Source organism: Brettanomyces bruxellensis, chromosome 2, assembly GCF_011074885.1.
Source record: "Brettanomyces bruxellensis chromosome 2, complete sequence".
NCBI lineage: Eukaryota > Fungi > Ascomycota > Pichiomycetes > Pichiales > Pichiaceae > Brettanomyces > Brettanomyces bruxellensis.
Window position 1 is genome coordinate 425,372 of NC_054683.1, and position 22,303 is coordinate 447,674.

At 36.4% G+C, this 22,303-nt stretch overlaps 5 protein-coding genes across 5 annotated transcripts; 4 read left to right on the plus strand and 1 right to left on the minus strand.

The window, feature by feature from the left end:
• Window positions 1-4,411: 4,411 nt before the first annotated feature.
• Window positions 4,412-6,175, plus strand: IMA1_3 (Integral inner nuclear membrane protein ima1; the record flags this gene model as incomplete). The annotated part of the gene is made up of 1 exon (XM_041283819.1): window positions 4,412-6,175. The coding sequence occupies one exon, from the start codon at window positions 4,412-4,414 to the stop codon at window positions 6,173-6,175; it is 1,764 nt and encodes a 587-aa protein (XP_041134771.1).
• A 2,545-nt stretch (window positions 6,176-8,720) lies between these two features.
• On the plus strand, window positions 8,721-10,322 carry BRETT_005341 (uncharacterized protein; the record flags this gene model as incomplete). Its single annotated transcript, XM_041283820.1, has 1 exon — window positions 8,721-10,322. The coding sequence occupies one exon, from the start codon at window positions 8,721-8,723 to the stop codon at window positions 10,320-10,322; it is 1,602 nt and encodes a 533-aa protein (XP_041134772.1).
• Window positions 10,323-11,499: 1,177 nt separating this feature from the next.
• On the plus strand, window positions 11,500-14,697 carry BRETT_005342 (uncharacterized protein; the record flags this gene model as incomplete). The annotated part of the gene is made up of 1 exon (XM_041283821.1): window positions 11,500-14,697. The coding sequence occupies one exon, from the start codon at window positions 11,500-11,502 to the stop codon at window positions 14,695-14,697; it is 3,198 nt and encodes a 1,065-aa protein (XP_041134773.1).
• A 959-nt stretch (window positions 14,698-15,656) lies between these two features.
• BRETT_005343 (uncharacterized protein) lies at window positions 15,657-18,308 on the plus strand (the record flags this gene model as incomplete). The annotated part of the gene is made up of 1 exon (XM_041283822.1): window positions 15,657-18,308. The coding sequence occupies one exon, from the start codon at window positions 15,657-15,659 to the stop codon at window positions 18,306-18,308; it is 2,652 nt and encodes an 883-aa protein (XP_041134774.1).
• A 541-nt stretch (window positions 18,309-18,849) lies between these two features.
• Window positions 18,850-21,907, minus strand: BRETT_005344 (uncharacterized protein; the record flags this gene model as incomplete). Its single annotated transcript, XM_041283823.1, has 2 exons — window positions 18,850-19,415; window positions 19,444-21,907. 2 exons carry the CDS (start codon window positions 21,905-21,907, stop codon window positions 18,850-18,852), a joined length of 3,030 nt encoding a protein of 1,009 aa, XP_041134775.1.
• Between the last annotated feature and the right edge of the window lie 396 nt (window positions 21,908-22,303).

Sequence of the window (22,303 nt, forward strand, 5' to 3'; positions counted from 1 at the left end):
GATTGAAAGTGCCGAAAACAATGTTTCAACTGATATTGTGTTTATGATATCATGAAAAATTATATATAATTATTGCAGCTTTTGGGACATGCGAAAAGTATTTTTAGAATACAAAGACATACATACTACCGTTGTTTTTGTTGAAAGTAGTTCGTCACAATTTTTGGAAGGGATAACGCATAATAAATCGACCTGAATGATATACTTACATATTTTCTTCCATTTAACAATAGGTTGACTTGAGTCCCAAAGTGAATTTTGTTGATTTCCAACTTTCCGACCCTTTTCCAAATAATTTATTCCTCAAGCTCAAAACAAAGAGAATACAACTATTTATCACCTGATATCTTCCGCAAGAGAATAAATTATTGTTTAAGAGACAGTATTATCGAAACTCGGCAGCTATTTTTGTCGCAATTTGTACGAGGTTCAATATTCAAATAACCGTCCTTTAGAGATTGGTCTTCAACCTTTGAATTAGGGTACCCATCTAACATAAAGTAAGACTATCTCTTGTAAGCCAAGAACAAAGTTAAACATGAATTACGGCTGAACTGTAAGTGTCGGATGTAGAGCACCTGTAGCAATACAACTTGAACGAATGAGAATGAATTCTCATTTCAAAATTCCTTTATATATTGTTTATGCGCGCCATATTTGTCCCCCGATGCATCCAACATACTTTATTAGTAAGAAGTGTTAGTGCTAGACCAATTTGGTACTAAACATTAAATTTAACTACTGTATCTAATTAGTGATGCGTCTGCATATATGACATTGTTCTTTACGTCATCATAAGCCTAGTGTAATATTTTAGTTAATTTGTTTAAGTGTGACGCCGATTATTTTATGAAGTTTTTGTTATAACTAGTATCGAATGTCTTTAAGGTTGAAAAAAGGAGAAGTACAGAAGTAAAAAGCTGAAATACTTTTAATCCTTATGAGCGAGGCTTTTTTCGGCATATACAGAGCAGGGTAGTTTTATGTAGACGCAGATGTCGACGCATCTGCTGCACCTAGCTTCTAATGCCCATGACTAGAACAACTTTCATTTAACTCTAATCCGAATACCCAAAAATTACTTAAATACTTTATCACAATTTGAGAAACTAATATTTTTGATAATTATTAACTTCCAATTCATAAGTTTCTTCTAGTACAATTCATGTCCCATGTCATCCAAATAATTCGATTGAGATAAATAAATTAATGTTATAATCCTCGCGCTTTCCTCAAGTATTCATTCATTCATTACCTTTTCGGTTTTCTCGTGACCGGGAGCAAATAATTTTTATTGTAAGTCTACGCCATCTTTTTTACAGATATCAAGTTTGGCATCAACTTAGCCAACTGTTGCTAATAAAACTTACAGGACTGTAGAAGTTATCAGACGTTTGAAAAGAAGTCCTTATTTCAATAATTTTAATATTTTAATTTGTTGCTTTTTCTTTTTGTGGTTCTCGTATTCATCTGAATATAATCTCACAAGCAATCTTAAAATTCACAAAATAAGCTTTTTGCAGCTCTTCTACTCCTTGTGTAATAGTGGATTATATCTTAATTTTATACGACTACTCTAGGAATAATATTTGTTCACTAGGACCTCCATTATTTTGACACTTTATTTTCCATTTACTCTCATGTATGTAAATGCGTGCTTCATTTAACCTTACCAAATTGAATTATTTATTACAATTACTCGGGCCACTGTTCGTTTTTTCAAATGGCTCTCAGTGTTCTGTAAGTTTTTCACTATTCATGAAACCGTTTGGGTATAAATTTTATCAGCGGGAGATATACTCTTTCCCTTCTTAAATAGCTCTCTAAACAACTGTATTCTGAATTTTACATTTTTTACGTAACAGAGTTCGCAATTATGCATAATTGTTTTTGTCGGTCCTTTTTGATAGCAATAGAAAGAAATTTTTTGCAAAGTGTTTCTATGAAAAAGAGAAATTTAGTGTTAGTAATCTGGGAAAAATCAAAGTAATGCATTAAAGTCGATTCAGAAAAGCATCACTCTGCATGCTTAAATACTTTGAGCAAAACGAAACCATTTTAAATTGCACTAAAAAAAAGTTGATATTAGAGGGTACTAATATTTTGTTGAGTAATCTGAAATATGAATTCGGTGAACTGATGTGAAATTGATTTGTAAAGTGTTGGTATAGCAAGGATTGAAGAGGAAAGCAAAAAAAAGTTTATTAAAGGAAAAGTAGCTGAGAAAGGATCTGATTTTATGTAGGCTCTCGGTCTGTGACACCGATACTCGATTTTATGGTAAATAAGTAATTAAACAATGAAAATTGAGAAACTCGGAAAACCACAAGTTGTGGAATTTTAGTTTACTGCTTCTATACCAATAAAATATGTATGAGGGTCATGTGGAATAATGAAAGTTAATAAAGTTAAGTAAGTTATTAAGGAACCAACTTACTGATACTATTTCTACTACATATTATTAGTATTAGCTGCTTATTTACGTAATTAGGATATAAAGACAGCTTTCATTAGATCTTGGAGTATATCAGTTTGAGAAGAAGTAATTGGTTCCCTTCACTTGGGATTCTTTACAATATTACATAATCTAATAATCTGATAAATTTGTTGACAGTCGCGTCTAAATAAAACTGCCCTGGTTTGTTTATGCTCAAGAAAACCTCGCTCATAAGAATTAAAGGTATTTCAGCATGTGCATTTCCCATTTTTATCCTGTTCGTTTTACCTTCTTACTTAGTTTCTTTTACTTTTATACTTTTCCTTTCTTTAGCCTTAAAGACACTTAATACTAGTTATAACAAAAACTTCATAAAATAATTGGCGTCACGCTTAAAACCAAGTCAATATACTTGTACAAATAAATTTAAAAGTACTTGTATTTAGAAGCTAATACTGCCTTGACTTATTCGATGCAATTAAAAGTGGTTACGTATGTACATTTCTAGTATTTTATCTCTTATACTCTTCGTCCACTCTTCTAAATAATTTCTTCCCTGAAAGCATTCAATTAATTAGTTACCAACATCGATTGAAAAGTACATTGTGAAGCACATCGTCAATAAACTAATCTACTACATTACAAATGCAAGCTGCTTACGTTGTTTTGCAATTTAAGACTTAAAGGATCACAATTCAAATATTAGTTCATAAAATCAGAAGACTGATGTTGTGGTACTGAGACTTATTTTATTTTTGAAGCGAAGAGAGAGAAAGCATAAGCATATTGTTGTCCATGTCAAAAATAGTCGGAAAGAAGTCAAAAAAGTTTTCCGGAGGGGAGATTCCTGCAAAGGTTTAGGAATATTTCGGTTTTTTAATAACATAGTTGCAGTCTATTACATGATTCTTATCGATTTTTTTTTAGTTGTATGGTTTCAAGAAAGATTGCGTACAATTTAGATTCTAGTGTCACTGAATATATTGCATTGGGCTTTTTTTCCCCAGCTATTAAATGAGGACTAAAAAAATGTACAACGTAATTTGTAATTTTGATAACCAAATTTGTGCAGAATATTGATTTGTTTTTCGGAAGTTTATTTTCGTCGACGCTTTGACCGATGATGAACAACAAGAAAAAAAATTCGGCAAGAAGTGGAATCTTGCTTCTACCCCAAACATTCTTTGACAGAAAAAAAAAGAGAATCTGAAAAGAACTTTGATTCATTTATTCATCAAGACAATAGATCGCCGATGAATCAAAACATTTTTTTTTTTGGTAAATAACCCCAACCCCTTCTTGAATTTTAAATTTACGGGGAAATCATTGTTTGAATATTGTTCCGCAATATTCCTTGAGACGTGGTTACATTTCGCTATTAAATTGTTCAGCACTATCAAAAAAAAGCACACATTGTGCTTTGAGTTATTAAAAAATATATATTTAGGGTCTATGGACTCCGATTTTAATGATTAAGGGTATTAAAAGAATGCTTCCATAACCTCGGATTGTGAGATAGTGTATTACCAATGATATGTGAGGTGGGAAGTACTAGAACTCGGCCCGTAGAACATAATATGATTTCCTCCTTGGAATAGACAACGATTCAAACGTTCGCTAAAGCATGAAATAATAATGTGCTGCTTTCTGCTTTCTTTTTGACTCGGATTGTTGAGAGTAATTTCGGAAAACAAGCGAACGGTGATTTCGGCGCATTTCTTTATCCTTTAATTATAAGGAAGTATCAATTACCATTCAATTGTATGCACTCCGCTTCTCGTCATGGCTAGCCCCATGGTTTCGTGAAATGATATAATTATATCTTTTTACGAGCTTTTTTTGTTTATATAAGATGTCTACCATACCTCTCTCTTCCTACCTTTATTTTTTTCATCTGCCCGCCCATAAACGATTTTTCGCTTATTGCACAAAAATTAAACGTCGACAAGTTTGCGCACCTGAAATTGTATTAAGATGGCTAGTGAGTTATCAAAGCATCCAGAGACAACCCCAGAATGGTGGAAGGAAGCTACGTTCTATCAGATTTATCCAGCTTCTTTCAAGGACTCGAATAATGATGGCTGGGGTGATATTAATGGTATCAGGTCGAAGCTTTCCTATTTAAAAGACTTAGGAATTACTGCAGTCTGGATCTGTCCATTCTATGATTCACCCCAACAGGATATGGGCTATGATATCAGAGATTATGACAAAGTCTGGCCAACATATGGTACCAATGAAGATATTTTCAATCTCATAAAGGAAGCTCATGATTTAGGTATCAAGATTTTGGTGGACTTGGTCATTAATCACTGCTCATCTGAGCATAAATGGTTCAAGGAAAGTAGAGCCAGTAAGAATAACGCAAAAAGAGATTGGTTCTACTGGAGAAAGCCAAAGGGATTTAAAAAGGACGGCACCCCACTTCCTCCAAACAATTGGAGATCATATTTTGGAGGTTCGGCCTGGCAATACGACGAGAAAACAGGTGAGTTCTATTTACGTATGTTTGCTTCTGGTCAGCCAGATTTGAACTGGGAAAATTTGGATTGTAGGGCTGCAATCTTTGAAGATTCTATGGGATTTTGGTTAAGAAATGGTGTTGATGGCTTTAGAATTGACACTGCCTATCTCTACTCGAAGGACACCACCTTCCCAGATGCTCCTGTCACCAACCCTAAAAGTGAATATCAAGATCCGGGTGCCTTTGTTGCAAATGGACCAAGGATTCATGAATTCCATAAGTTGATGCACTATTACATGCTTTCGCAGATTAATGATAAAAGAATAATCATGACTGTTGGTGAAGTTGGAACTGCTGGTAATGACGTTAGGTTACGTTATACTAGTGCCAAGTCAAATGAAGTATCAGAGATATTTACTTTCAAGCATACTGAGCTTGGTGTTTCAAAAGATTTTAAGTTTGATCTTGTTCCATTTACTTTAAAGGAGTGGAAACTTGCTTTGGCTGATTCTTTTCTTTGGATCAATGGCACAGATTCATGGTCTACAGTTTATTTGGAAAATCATGACCAGGCTAGATCAATTTCAAGATTTGCCGATGACTCCACTCCTGAGTCCCGTGTGGCTTCTGGAAAGATGTTGGCTGCTCTCCTTGTGAGTTTGACTGGAACTATGTACATTTATCAGGGCCAGGAATTGGGATCTATTAATTTGAAGAATACTCCTATTGAAGAGTATGAGGACGTGGAAGTGAAAACTAATTACAAAATTGTTTCAGAGAAATATGGAGCCGATTCTAAGGAAATGAAAGATTATATAAAGGGGGTTAGCTCTGTTTCAAGGGATCATGCTAGGACGCCGTTACCATGGAGCTCTAAGGGATCCACTGGAGGATTCAGTGATTCCGCAAAGCCATGGTTTATAATGAATAAAACATTCAAGGACGGTATCAATGTTGCAGATGAAACCAAGGATCCAAACTCGGTTCTTAACTTTTGGAAGAGAGCAATTAAAGTTAGAAAGGAGAATAAAGATATTCTTGTTTACGGTTATAACTTCAAATTTTATGATCTTGAAAGCAACGAAATTTTTGCGTTTACAAAAGAATATGATACCAAGAGGTTGTTTGCAATATTTAACTTCACCAAAAAGGATGTTTCCTTCAAGTTTCCTGATGCAAAGAGCTACAAGCTATTCTTTGGAACACATCCAGATGCAAATGGTTCTGTTACAAGCTTGAAACCTTGGGAAGGTCGTCTTTATTATGCAAATTAAGAATGTTCTTTTCGATTTTGATGAGTAATGAAATTGTGTTTCTTCTTTTTTGTTCAATCATTATTTCTTGTCTTTATGTCCATTATGTTTATAATTTCAACGAAGATTTATAGTTACATGGGAGACATTTCGGGATTCTCGAAATACTGATTTCTTGATGTAAGTACTCTACTCTAAATTGTTTTATTTGTTCTATCTTCTTAAAATTGTTGATAGCTATAAATCATGTGAAAGTTTAGTACCTATAATGACGGTCTGAATATATGGGAGTGTGTATGTTATTTATTCTAACATCTTCATTTAAATATAATACATGGCGTTAAAATTGTCGTATACTCCAAATATTGGAACCATGCGCTTTATCCTACATATTGATTTATTGTATGAAGTCAGCTATGTGATAGATGCATTAGGATTTTTGTCAAAAAGAATTGTCTTGAGTACGTAAATTTTCAAATTTAGAAGGGGTGTAACGGATGAAGTTGATTCACAGTAAATAAATTGTGTGACGGGATAACTACAAATGTGCAAAATTGTCTGTATATTATTCTGATGGCTTTTGGTACTGAAGGCTTGAAATTACTAGGTTATACATCCACACGGAATAATTTTTATCAAAGCATTGTCCAACGAGAGACCATCCAGGGAATGCATGATCTTTCCAATTCTTTCCAAAGCAGAGAGTTTTCATGGACGAATGTTGCAGTTCTGGGATTTCATCACAGAAGGCCGTTACGCTGAATACCCAAAAAGAATTAAATCTGAGTCCCAGGCAATTGAATTATTTTCAATATCAGCTCACGTAACCACAAGGGTTTTACATGATGAATGCAAGCATAAAAGTACTATTTTTTGCATCCATAAAAAACATTTTAATCATAGCATCCAGTCCTCAAGTACGAAGCGCAATATACACCAAAATAGAAAATAGTAAAAACTGCTTGCAGATCCGTGAGATAGATGTTAAACGCCTCCGATCTCTTATTTTTTTCAACACCAACATTTCGTTTTTTTTTTGAAGGTATTCAGAACACACTAAGACTTTAGCCTATTCTAAAGCAATTGTCTTAGTACTTGTTCCATGATATTTCTAAGGGACTGCATCAACTTAGATGACCCTGTCGAAATATTCCTTCAAATCGAAATCAGAGTTTTTTTCCCATCCCCCAGCTTTTTTGAGTATTATTAACGTGTAAGCTTCAACTTGAGTAATTGGTCTATACATTTTACTGTATATGTACGGATTCAAGTAAAATATGTTACACACAGCAGATTATCGTGTAGGGATGGCCACCAGTGCATTTCTTATTTTCTCTCACAGGACAGATGGGCTTCGGATCTGAGCTTTGAGCATCTTCATTATTTTTTTTGTCCTCATGATTCATCGTGATTCATCATCATGTCTTAATAAAACATTTGTTTACCCTCGTGAGTCAGATTCTTCCAAGTTCTTTTAATTTATTGTGTGTAATAATAGCATTATGTCCAACACTTCGCTTGTGTCTCCGAAGCATTGGTGCCCGTAAGTTTCGTGCACACTCAGCCGAAAAATAAATCTGGAAAATTTTTAAGAACATAGTCACGTGTTTATCACAAATTTGCGACAAAGGATGACAAAAGTTCTTGTAGAAAACCCGATGGGTATTCATGTCTCATATTGGTCTACTAGTAGCAGCATTACGATAATTAAACAAATAAATATAGACAAAAATGAAATTATTTAGCATAGTATACTTAGTCTCTTCTTGTAATTGGGCGTTGAGCATATCGGTGCAAGAGTATCAAAGGTGCTAACGTGAATCTCCTTATAGCAATAAACGGATTAGGAACAAAGAAAATCAAAAAATAAAATTTGGAGATCTTTTATCGCAGGGTTTAAATTCTCCGAATATGCTTCGCTAACGATGTTTCGTCATCTATTTTATAAACGTTGTCATTAAGATATCTATCTATCTCTGCATATTAATCCGTAATAGCCAATCTTTGCTCGGATTTTTATCGCCAATACTTAGTTCTATGATTACACTGAAACTTTCTTGTCTCATTCAGTACCGGCTCTTCGTTTTTCAATGAATAGTAATTCTTTTTTTGACAATAGCTACAAAACTCGTGCCACATTTGATCAATGAATTATTTCAGGTTAATCGTAAAAAATTTTTTTCTTTTTTTTTATCGTCCCTATGCGGATATGATAAGAAAAAAGGGGCATCTGGCGGAGAATAAATATATTTCAAATGCACTTACTTTGATAGGATATGGAACGTCACTCGATGGAGATAAACCCACCGATAAAAATGGAAAACTGATTTGAGAGCAGAAAATAGGGCATTTTTTTCCGCTTGTGGATGGGACACCGATAAGAACAGGTTGAAGAGCAAACTTACTTGGGATTGGGTGATATAAGTCAACCTTATTTCCATCGAAAAGCTACCATCATCATCATAACAGGGGGGCTTAATTTGATTTGAATAAGAAGCATAGTAATTAACTAAGCAATAATATTGAGGTATTAATACTAATAATTATAAAGGTGGTTTATCATAATATGTGGAGAATATCATCCCTTTGGAAACCGGCGGTGGTTAATCAGAGAAACAAGAAGTCGGCCACAATTCCAATTTTGAATGTGTTCGATATTTACGGACGGAATTTTCTATTCGCATGGCTTGGATTTTTGGTTTGCTTTTTGTCCTGGTTTGGAGTTCCTCCTCTTATGACTAAAATGATCAAGCGTGATTTGAAGCTTACAGCAGTTGACATCGCCAATAATAACATATGTGGTTTGTCTGCCACTCTTTTGGGCCGGTTTGTTATGGGCCCTGTGTGTGACAGATACGGTCCACGTTGGGGAATGATCTCAATCCTTTTGATTGGTGCTATCCCTACAGCGTTTATGCCGTTAGTGAACAATGTCTCCGGATTGCATGCAATAAGATTTTTCATTAGTATTTTAGGTTCATCATTTGTTTGTTGCGCTCAATATGTTAATGCCTTTTTTGACAACAATATTATCGGTACCGCCAATGCAGTTGCTGCAGGTTGGGGAAATTCCGGGGCTGGTATTGCCTTTTTTGTCATGCCTGCCATTGCAAGTGCGCTTCTTAATAACGATGGCTATTCTCTACACAAAGCTTGGTCTTTATCCTTTGTTATTGGTCCGTTCTTAATATTGCTGTTTGTCGCTTTCTTGCTTCTCTTTTTTGGACAAGATTGCCCAATGGGAAAATGGTCGCGAAGGAGTGATATTCTCGGTGTTAATCAGAACAACACGCTCATTAAAACTGTTTCTCTCTCTAAGCACGGAAAAGTCCTTTCAATTACGGCATCTGCTGTTGGAGTGACTGGTGTCGATGATCCGGCTGCTGCTAATAAGATTTTGGTGAATAAAGATTCGAATGATGAAAAGAAATACCTCAACGACGAAGCTCAGGATAGCGAGGAAAACGACGTGGATATCGAAGACCTTATCAGTAAGGATGAAATTATCAGAGATCCAACGTTTTGGGACGTTGCCAAAATATCATTTGCACCCCGTACGCTTTTGTGTGCTTTGCCGTATCTTACTACCTTTGGTACAGAGCTTGCTGTTGAATCCATCTTATCCGCTTTGTATGAACAGCATGAAAAGTTATGGCCGATGAAAAAAGCGGGCGATTGGGCATCTATGATGGGCTTATTAAATGTTGTCACTAGACCTCTTGGAGGATTTATTTCAGATATTTTGTATCATCATTTCAAAAGTACGAAAGCTAAAAAGTTCTGGATGCTTTTCTGCGGTGTTGTGCAGGGTATCTTTTTAATCTGGATAGGTTTTAGACCTCATCTTAGTATAGCTGGATTAATTACTGCACTTTCGTTCATGGCATTGTTTATGGAGATGGCCAATGGTGCTAATTTCGCTGTCGTTCCATTCATTAACAAAGCACATACCGGATTGATTAGCGGATCCACGGGTGCATTCGGAAATGCAGGTGGTATTTTTTTCAGTTTGGTTTTCAGATTTACTATCGTTAACGGAAAAAACAACTACTTCAGAGGCTTTTGGATCATTGGAATTTGTTCTATCGTCGTGAACTTGGCTGTTTGCTTGATTCCAATCAGAGAGGAAAGACCAAAGAAAATCAGAACTGAGATGTCTTGTGCTTAAAGTGTCTTTGTCCGAATAAATATTAACACAAGATATACAGTTTAAAATTACGATATTTGAGTCACCCTTTTTGGGAGTTTTAGAGTATCTGTCTAAAATATAATGCATGAAATTTTGTGTACTCATCCTAGTTGGCTAATAAAAGGGACTGATATGAAGGAAATATATGTTGATGGTAGCGTAAAAATTATCCAGCATCTGATTAAAGTTTATTTAAACGTGTTCTATGAACGTAGTAAAAATATGGTTGCTAGCAGATATCCCTTAAAGCCTTTCTGTATAGGATCAAAGAGTTCGAATGTTTTTATTTTCTTTTATCACTTTTAATTATTCCTCGTGCTTTTAATCGTATTCTTTCCTTTGATTGTGGCAATCAAATATACACCGAGAATTGGCATAATCCAAATAGCTTACTTTAATTTTATTTATTGCAATCCTGAAAGTAAGTAAAGAATTCTTAGAGCAATGACCCTGAAAGTAGTCCCGATTTCTTTCTCCTGGATCTTTAATAGGAAACTAAAAATATTCTGAGCCTTTTACATTTACACCGCTACCTCTGTGTGTTAGTGATTTAGGATCTAAACCTATTTTTTTTTTTCGAGATAAGATTTTTCATGTATAATCTAAAAGTTTCAAATAAACTTCATTGATTCCCTTCGGTTGAGGAATAGAGATTGTCATATAACATAATAAAATTAAAACTCAACAAATATAGGAACCCGATTATTGTACTTCTGTAGAGGTCATCCAAAGGAATTACACTTGTAGCTGAGATGATTGGCGGGCGGTCTGATTCAATATAAAAAGATAGAGATTGTTCGGAAGACTTCAGGTATTAATCTCCGCCGAATATTCTCTTTTCTTTTTTTTTGGAATAAATGGCGGAGATTATTTTTTTAATCAGATTATCAGGTCATAATGTAAATAATATCTTTGCATGACTGGCCTGTATACTCCGTCATAGGAAAAATAATACATGGAATTTCATAAAGCTGAAAAATGGAAGACGTAAAGTGTTTGCCAAGTGGTAAACTTATATATTGAGATCAGTTTGATGACCTTTAAAAGCGCCTGAAAATGTAATTTTTTGGTAGTAAGAGTGTCAGTTATCCAAGAATTATCGCAAGCTCTAGCTAGTGGTGACTTAACTCGAGACACAAAAGAATTGGTAATAATAATGTCTGACCTAAAGCCAGGAATACCTCCCAATCCTGAGGATATTCATCCGCCATCTCAAAAGCTGAGCATCGTTGTGGTTGGATTAGGAATGGTTGGTTTTTCTTTTCTACAAAAGATCTTAGATTTGGACCAGGAACAGAACAAATATATTATTACTATCATCGGAGAGGAGCGCTATCTCGCATACAACCGTGTTAAATTGACTGACTACTTTTTGCACAGGAATGTAGATGAATTACTTTTATCTGATAAGGAATTTTACGAGAAGCACGATTCAAAAAAATGGGGATACTTTGTTGATGATGCTGTCGTCTCTATCAACAGGAAAAGCAAGACTGTTACCACTGCAAGTGATAGAATTGTTAAGTATGACAAGCTTGTCCTTGCTACTGGTTCTGATGCGAGGGCACCTGGTGATGTCCACGATAAGATTAAAGCTAAGAATATGGGATGTTATGTATACAGAACCATTGATGACTTGAACCAGCTTATTCATTATACTGAACAAAATATTAACGATGATAAGGCGCATGCCATAATTGTTGGAGGTGGTTTACTTGCCTTAGAAGCAGCTAAAGCTGTTATGGATTTGGGAAAATTCGACAGTATAAAGATTGTCCAGTTGGACGGCTGGTTAATGGGCAGACAGTTGGATAAACGTGGTGGCAAATTACTAGAAAAAAAGATTAGCAAAATGGGAATCAAGGTAGAGTGTGGACTTACTACAAAGTCGCTGATCTTCAATGATGATGGACACTTAAGCGCTGTCGAGTACTCTAATGGCATTAAAGAAAGATGCGATCTTATTTGTTTTGCCATTGGTATTGTTCCAAGAGATGATCTAGCAAGATCTTGTGGCCTTGATGTTGGTCCAAGAGGTGGTGTCATAGTTGATAATTATATGCAAACCTCGGATCCAGACATTTATGCTATCGGAGAATGTGCTGCCTGGAAAGGAAGAACGTATGGTTTGATTGCTCCAGGTTACGCTATGGCTGATGTTCTTTCCTTTAACCTTACTCAAGGGGAAATGCACTCGCTTAAAGCATTTGCTGAGCCTGATACAAACACAAGATTGAAACTTCTAGGTGTTGATGTTGCTGCCTTTGGTGATTACTTTGCCGATACTGAAGGTCCAAAATGGTTACCAAAAGATTGTCGTAAATGTGGAAAAGGTGCCCGTGCTCTTATTTACGATAATCCAATTGATGAAGTTTATCAAAAATTGATCTTCACTGAGGATGGACGTTACTTGCTCGGTGGCATTCTGGTTGGTGATAATTCGAAGTATCCGTTGCTTTCTGCTCTTACTAAAAAAAGAAAGCCTCTTACGCAAGAACCTGGTGAACTTATTATTGGTAAGCAATCCGGTGATGATTCTGGAGATGGAGTTGATGCTTTACCAGACGAGGCCCAGATATGTTCTTGTAATAATATTTCCAAGGGTCAAATCGTTCAGGCGATCAAGAATGGTAGTACTACTTTGGACTTAATCAAGAAGAATACAAAGGCTGGGACCGCTTGTGGTGGATGCGTTCCAACACTCAAGTTGATTTTGGAAAGCGAGCTGAAAAAAATGGGAAAAAAGGTCTCAACCGATTTATGTGTCCACTTTAAATATTCGCGTTCCGATTTGTTCTCTATTATTATGGTTAAGAGATATAAAACCTTCGGTGAAGTTATGGAAAATCTCGGAACTACCCCCGATTCGTCTGGATGTGAAATCTGCAAGCCAACTATTGGATCAATATTGTCCACTTTATATGGCCGCCATCTTATGGAGAAAGAGTTTCAGGGACTTCAAGAGACCAATGATCGTTACCTTGGAAACTTACAACGCAATGGAACTTATTCTGTTGTTCCAAGAATGTCTGCAGGTGAGATTACCCCTGAAAAGTTAATTTCCATCGGTAAAGTCGCTAAGAAATACGATTTGTATACCAAAATTACGGGTGGACAGAGAGTTGATCTTTTTGGAGTCAAAAAGCAAGATTTACTTAAAGTTTGGGAGGATCTTCATAAGGCTGGCTTTGAAAGTGGCCAGGCATATGGAAAAACCCTTCGTAACGTCAAATCGTGTGTTGGCTCTACATGGTGTCGTTATGGAATTGGAGATTCGGTTGGTTTGGCAATTAGGCTTGAGCAGAGGTACAGAGGTATCAGATCTCCTCACAAAATTAAGGGTGGCGTTTCTGGTTGTGTTAGAGATTGCGCGGAGTATCACTCTAAAGACTTTGGTTTGTGTGCTGTTCAGGGAGGCTTTGATATTTACGTTGGTGGAAACGGTGGTATGAAACCTGCTGCAGCGCAGCTGCTTGCTTCGAAAGTTAAGCCAGATATGGTTATTCGAATTCTTGATAGATATTTGATGTTTTATTTAAGAACAGCTGATAGATTACAGCGTACGGCACGTTGGCTTGAGAAACTTGATGGCGGTATCGATTACTTGAAATCTGTTATTATTCAGGATAAATTGGGAATCGCCGAAGAGCTTGAGAAGCAGATGCAGGATATTGTATCACATTACTTTGATGAGTGGGGCCGTACTTTAAAGGAGAAAGACTCAGAAGCTCCTTTGTTCAAACAATTTGCCAATACCGATGAGAATCAAGAGTCCGTTGAGATGGTCTATGAGAGAGGTCAGAGAAGGCCTGCCTTGTGGGCAGATGAGCCAGCAAAAATGAGGTTCAATGAAATTAAATGGTCTTCTTCTCATTGGAAAAAGGTATTGAAGAGCAGTAGCCTTCCTCATACAGATGCTGGATCTTCTGTGGATCTTCTTATTGGCGACACCCAGCTTGCCTTGTTCCGGAACAGGCAGGGAAAGATTTTCTGTTCGCAAAACATGTGTGCACATAAGCGGGCATTTGTTCTCAGCAGAGGTATCTCATCACAAGATGACGCAGGCAATGATTACATATCTTGTCCAATGCATAAGAGAAACTACCTTTTAACAAATGGCGCATGTAAAAACGATCCAGCACTCTCTATTGCCACGTTTGATGCAAAGGAGAATAAGGATGATGGTTATATTTACGTCAAGCTACCACCAACCACTGAACTTGATGAAGTTCTTGGAACAAAAAAGTGGATGATATATAGTAAGGAAACTGAGAAAAAGAAGAGATTCAATGTTATAGACCAAAGATACAAGATGCCTATTCCAGTTAGAGGCAAGCGGGATTGTGAATGGTGATATATAAAAATTTTATATTTATCTGCTTATTATTTATCTATCGTAATAACCAGTAAATTGATAAAGATTTCCATTCAGCTACACATTTCTTGTTAATGCGGTCTTTCGAATGGTGATTTCAATAACGAGCAGCCTGTACATATTTGCTTTCCAGAAAACTACAAGTTACTAAGTCCAAATAAACATTTTATGAAGTCTTTCTTCCGCATTTACTCTATGAATGTTATGCATTTGATTTCTGTAACATCAAGCAGTTCGAGGTACACACACTACACATTTCTGCGTAACTCGATTTACTTTTTTATTATACCACTTTCAACGGAATATAGTCCTGTATTATAACATGCAAGTTATTGGATCATTTCCTCTAGACAGTAACAAGCATACGTTATATTTAAGTTTTGTGCCAAATTCAATATCAATTTCAAAAATGCTGCATTTTTTTTTTTTGAAAATCGAACGGTGTAGCCTTACTGCAGATACTTCGCCTGAAATCGGATGTTTCTGAAAAGAAGAAGTACCGATTTCTAACAAAATAGTTATTACTAAATGACTTATCACTTGTACTACCTCTTAGTGAATAACAAAGTCGCACAAAATTCATGACATTCTAGGAAAGTCGGGTTCAAACCTCTCTCTTCAGTTAACATTACATCCCTTAATTATTTTTCTCGGTGATTATCAACCAATCTTGATTACAATCTCGTAATCTTGCTGATTATATTTCGGATGGCCAAAAAAAATTTTTGTTATTGTTAAAATCTATTTATTCTCCGTCAGGATATTTTCGGCGGAGATCCATTGCTCAACATCAGCCCGATAATTGAATCCCGTTAAGGTTTTGAAAATTCCAGGGAATGATCAACCCTGCGAAACTATTTAATGATGTTGAATGCATGAAAGAAGTAGCGATACACGAGCTCACTTCATGCTGAGCAGTTGAAGAAAAATCAATGATTATGGCTTCATCCGCAAAAATGGATATGATTACTGACATAGGTGTCACCAAAGAAGAGTTTGAGAATACGTACGGAAATCTTGCTGATATATTTCGCTTACCTTTCCCTGTGAGGCGTGATAAGATTAGCATCAAACCTCCGAATCCTAAAGGAACTGCTGAAGATGACCGGGTCCCTCGTGATAAATCGCTGTTGCGTCTTACCGGTGTTCAACCCTTTAACGCGGAAGCTCCCCTTGATCAGCTTTATGACTGTGGATTTCTTACCAAAGTTGGCTTACATTATGTTCGAAATCATGGTGGTGTCCCAAAAATCAGCGAGGACATCATGAACTGGGAAGTTGAGGTCGGTGGAATGGTTGAGCATCCGTTCAAGTTCAAACTTAAGGAGATTATCAGTGACTATGATATTTACACAGTCCCGGTGTCGCTTACATGTGCTGGAAACAGGCGTAAAGAGCAAAATATGGTGAAAAGAGGAACCGGGTTCAATTGGGGTTCTGCTGGGACTTCGACATCTCTTTGGACTGGGTGTATGATGCGGGATATCATGTTAAAGGCAAAGCCAAAGAATGCTGCACGTTTTGTTTGGATGGAGGGTGGTGACAATCCAGCAAATGGACCTTACGGAACATCTGTCCGATTGTGTTGGGTTATGGATCCTGAAAGGTCGATAATGCTCGCGTATAAGCAAAACGGTAGCTTTTTATCTCCTGATCATGGTAGACCATTTAGAGCAATTATCCCTGGTGTTATTGGAGGACGCTCGGTTAAATGGTTAAAAAAAATAATTATCAGCGATGTTCCATCTAATAATTGGTATCATTACTTTGATAACAGGGTTTTGCCAACTATGGTTACTCCAGAAGAGGCCAAAAAGAATAAACAGTGGTGGAAAGATGAAAGGTATGCCCTTTATGATATGGCAGTGCAAAGTGCGATTTGGAAGCCATCAAACAATGAGACAGTTACAGTTGATGGTGAAGATGATGATAATACAGTTAGTGTATCTGGTTATGCATCTAATGGTGCAGGTGTCCGTGTGGGAAGAGTGGAAGTCAGTCTTGATAAAGGAAGAACCTGGAAACTAGCAGATATTGATTACCCTGAAGATAGATATCGTGAGGCAGGACACATTAGACTATTCGGAGGATTGGTTAACGTTTGTGATAGAATGAGTTGTCTCTGTTGGTGCTTCTGGAAAATTAGTATAGCTAAAAAAGAGCTTTTTGTTGCAAAAGATATCGTTGTTAGAGCTATGGATGAAAGAATGTGCATTCAGCCACGTGACATGTATTGGAATGTGACCTCAATGATGAATAACTGGTGGTATAGAGTGGCTATTCGCAAGGATGGTCCAAATGTCATTCGGTTTGAACACCCGGTCTTGGCTAATAAGAAAGGGGGGTGGATGGATAGAGTTAAAAGTGAGGGTGGTGACTTTCTTGATGGAAATTGGGGTGAGAATGATGGAGCTGGTTTTGGAAGATCTGATTCTACCAGACGAAAACCCGTTGTGGATACTGACTTACAATTAATCTCAAACCCAGAGAAAATGAAGGTGATTATCACTAAAGAGGAATTCGACAAGCATGGTAAGAATATATCGGACTCTAATTTGAACCCTTGGTTCTTAGTGAAAGGTCTTGTGTTTGATGGGTCGTCGTTCCTTGATGATCATCCAGGTGGAGCAGAGGCCATTCTTGGAGTTACTGGAGAGGATGCGACAGATCAGTTTATGTCTATTCATTCGGATGATGCGAAAAAGATGCTAGCAACTATGCAAGTTGGCGTTTTGGAAGGTTTCTCGCAAGACACAAATGATAACGAAGAAAATGGTGATTTGACCCCCGGTGCCACGTTCCTTCGTCCAAAGTTTTGGAAAAAAGTGGAACTAATCTCCAGAGAGGATGTCAGTGAAGACAGCGCCATTTTTACGTTTAAACTTGAGACTCCTGAGCAAAAGTTTGGATTGCCTGCCGGAAAGCACGTGTTCGTGAAAATGAATAGCTTACAAGGAAAATCAGTGGTTCGGACCTACACGCCAATTTCCGATGATTCATTGCTTGGAAAGATGCAACTCCTTATCAAAATTTATAGACCAAAAGGTGATTTTCAAGGTGGAAAACTAACCAGCGCTCTTGATTTACTCAAGGTTGGTGAAAGCATAGAGGTTAAGGGACCGTTTGGACCCTTTAGTTACAATGGTAACGGAAATTACGAGCTAAAGCCAAAGGTTGAAAATCATGCTGATAATATTTTGATGGTTTCTGGTGGCTCCGGAATTACCCCAAACTTTGTGGTTGCCAAACGTATTTTATCTGACTGCGAGAAAGATCACACAAAAATGTGTCTTGTTTCCTGTAATAACAATGAATGCGATATTTTACTAAGACCTCAATTGGAAGAATATGCAAGGAAATATCCGAATTCATTTAGTGCTGTTTATTTTCTTTCGAATAAGAGAACTATCAGACCCGATTGGGATGGATATGTTGGCTATGTTAATGGGGATGCCCTTGATAAGATTACACAAGATTGGAAAATTGATTCGACACTTGTTCTTTGCTGTGGTCCTCCTCCAATGAATAATGCTGTTAAAGCATGGGCCGAACAAAAAGGTATCTTAGATGATCATTTGTTTTCTTTTTAAATATTAATTAATGAATACGTGTATCGGTAAAATACAAGATTAAATTTTATTGACGATGGAGAATGTATTAAATTAAATTCTTTAATAATTGCAGGGTCTTTAATATGATCTGTATTTGAGCATGAAATTTTCTTCCACTCTTGTTCATTTTTCTTCATTAAGTTTTTATTGATCTTTTTTTTTGTTGGAAAGTATCCAACAAGTTAATAGCACAAATATGCAATGTTACATACATATGAAGTAGTCGTATCTATAAAGTGATTCCATGTACTTCTCTTGCATGCTTCATATCCTTTTGCCTATTATTTGGAATAATCTCTAATTTCATTATATTTGGCTTGCACTTTATTCATTCAAGGTCACACTACTGGAAACAATTTATTACTGCTAATTTAAGGGCACCACCCACCATCCTAGAGTTTTATTTGCTTGATTGTTCTTCATAAATAAGATAAGACTTTTCTCTGACAAAAGTTAACGCCCGCATATACTAAAATAAATGATCTCATTAATTTGTTTTACATAAGTATATATCGTCTGTTCAGGTCGTAAAATCAATATTAAATGTGAAATCATAATCCTTCATTTCAACCCTGTATTTGTCAAGAACTGGGGTACCACAAGCCTCTGATCCAAGGCCCTGCATGCGATCATCAAGTCTAATGTAATTTTTTTCGTAATGTTTTACTTCATCTGGATGTCTCGCCTCCTCAACTGCGTACTCATCACTAATCTTGAAGTTAAATTTTTTGCCCTTTTCGGAAATTGTGATGGCACTGTTATCCTTATAACAAATTTTCACGTAATGTGTATCTGTATGGTTTCCATTTTCCTGTGGATAATCGTAGACAAAAGGATCAATGTTTTGTGAAGAGAAAAAGCCAAATTTTTGAGAGCACTTTTTATCAGGATACGATTCGCCTGGGCCACGGCCATACCATTCAAAGTGATCATAGTTGTCACCAAGCCAAAATTCATAACCAAGCCGAGGAAGATACTTTGGTTGGTATCTACCTGATTTATTCATAATTGTGTGAACGCTCAATCCGTTTGTTCTAATTATGTATTCCTGAGTAGTGTCGAATCCCCAGTCAAAGACAAGTGGTCCTACGCGAGAGTGCACAACTATCTTCACCAAGAAATCCTCGGAAATTTTTTTGAATTTCAATATCCTTAACATTCTGTTTGACCAAATGCATATTGAAATCCTTCCAATATTTTGTATCCTTTGCATCATCGTTGTTTGTAGGAGGCCTCCAAAAAGTAATAGTTGAGCCATCAATTTTGTTGCTCAAGGATTTGCCCCCTATTCTCAAGTCTTCAACTATGCCCAATATTTTATCAAACTTCAAATGCATTCTCTGCGACGTAGCCATCAAGAATCTGGATGTTTCTTCAAATTTCGTTTCTTCTGTAAGTGGTATGGAAAATCTTGGGACCCTTAACTTAGGAGAGAGCTGTCCCCAGGAAATTTCATAACCAGCTTTTAAAGTTCCATAATCCCTTTTGAGAACAGCGGAGACGGCAGTGGTTTGAACATCAATAGAAATGCTTTGATTGGGTTTTAATGAAGGAACCTGTATAGTACTGTTGTCATCAACATTAACAAATTTCAAGTAATCAGTAGTTTTAAAGTCATTTCTGTTTTTAATAATGATCTGAGAATCCGTCAAATCAATAACGACAGGTTCGTACGTCTTCTTTAGTTCGATTAAGCCAGGAGTCTCGTTATGTTTCGAATTTGAAAGGCCATCCATAAGAAAAAGGCCGTCATGCACTTCCTCTCCAAAATCGCCACCATATGCGTATATTTCATGCATCTGACCATCATTTTTATTCAATGCATTGGATTTGATGCCATGATTTGTCCATTCCCAAATGAATCCACCTTGATAAAAATTGTTTGAGTAAAATAAATCTTCATACTCCTTCAAATTTCCAGGACCATTGCCCATTGCATGTGCGTACTCACACAAAATTAAAGGTTTACTAAATTCTCTGTTTTTATTTGTGTGTGATTTCCTCCAGACCTCCATAGCATCAAGACTTGGATACATGACACTATACGTATCGGTAGAAATGGCATTGACATCGCCTTCATAATGAATTAATCTTGATGGATCTAGCTTACGAATTAACTTTTCCATCCTCTGATGATTAGTTCCATAGCCTGACTCATTACCTAAAGACCAAAAAACGACTGCTGGATGATTAATGTCCCTGAGCACAAGCTGAGATGCTCGATCTAAGTACGCATCCGTGTATTCTGGATTGCTTGAGAGATAACAAACATTCTGTTCATAATACTTCTGTTTTGTTTCAGGCAGTTCCACTTCAATATTGTTGTATACATTAAATCCAGTCTGAACTCCGTGTGTTTCCAAATCGGCTTCATCAATGACGTAAAATCCAAGACGGTCAAAGAAATTGTAAATCTTAGGATCATTTGGGTAATGAGAAGTCCTTACAGCATTAATATTGTGCTTCTTCATAATAATCAAATCCCTTAAAGCGAATTCCAACGGAACAGATCTTCCATACAAAGGATGATGTTCATGTCGGTTTACACCTTTAAACATTATTCTGCAGCCATTGATTCTGATATTTCCTTTTATCAATTCCACCTGACGAAAGCCAACATGGTTATATACGGAATGTAAAGCCATGCCGTTAAAAATCACTTGTAGTCGATACTTATAAAGATAAGGATCTTCGGCTGTCCAATGCTTTGGATTCCGAATTGCAATTTTGACGGTCTCTTTCAACTTCTCTGCAGGTATCATAATTTGTTTTATAGGATCAGTTTTAGCTTTGTCAGTCTCTTGAAGTAATTCTGATGCATCAACCGGCCTATGTGGATCCTCACAATCATATAAGGTAAATTTAACCGCGTCATACTTTCCCTCAATCTGCAAATTCAAGCTTAGAGTGGCATCACTGTACTCTGAATCAAATGAAGGAATAACTTGAAAGTTTTCAATATGGGTCTTTGGCAGTGTTAAAAGGGAAACATCTCTAAAAATTCCAGACATACGCCATTCGTCTTGATCTTCCAAATACGATGAATCAGACCATTTGTAAACTTTCACAGAGATAATGTTTTCCCCTTTAATCAAGTAGTTGTCAACAACAAATTCAGAAGAATTTCTTGATCCTTTACTCAAGCCCACATAATGTTGGTTAATGTATAACTGAAAGCAATTGTCCACTCCCTCAAATCTAATTCTATAATTTATCGTTGGATCCTTTTCTTCACAATAGAAATTATGAAAATAGACGCCTGTTGGGTTAACAGTAGGTGGGTTCGGGATATCTAATTGATAAGGATACTGAAGATTCTGATACCCTGGAAGTCCATATTTACCGTTGCCACATAATTGCCAATGTGATGGGACTTTAATTGTATCCCAAATTTTAGCAGCGGAAAAGTTAAACTTAGTGAGATCAGGGGACTCCGTAGGAGAATGAAATAATTTAAAGAACCATTGACCATTCAAAGAATGGAAAATGTTCGGGTCATATGTGTATGCCCTTGTAGGAAGTCTATTTTCTTGAACGCAATGTGGATTGCGAAGAAATAATGGAACAATAGGTGACATTTCATTCTTTCCCCTTTTTTTCATGGAATAGACAAGATAGCTAAAAAAAAAATGTAGGCAAAGCTTGTGAAATATTTAGCGGGGAAATCGAAAGCATTTAAAGCACATAAATTTCTCCTACAAAAAAAAAAAAAATACGATGAAAGTACTTTCATTTTTCGTCTCCCCACCATTTCTTCCCCACCATTTTCAGGCCAACGACTATTTAGTTTTTACACTTGTCTAATAGACCCTTTAATCGCGTTATTTTTGGCATCATCTCGTTCAACACAATGTTTCAATCATATTTGTTAAATTTTGTGTTGGATTGTGAGCATTCATTTCTCCCTGATTTTGTAATTCAATAACGGTCATGGAAATAAATCAAAAGCTGTTTTTGTTTCCTCATCATGTTAC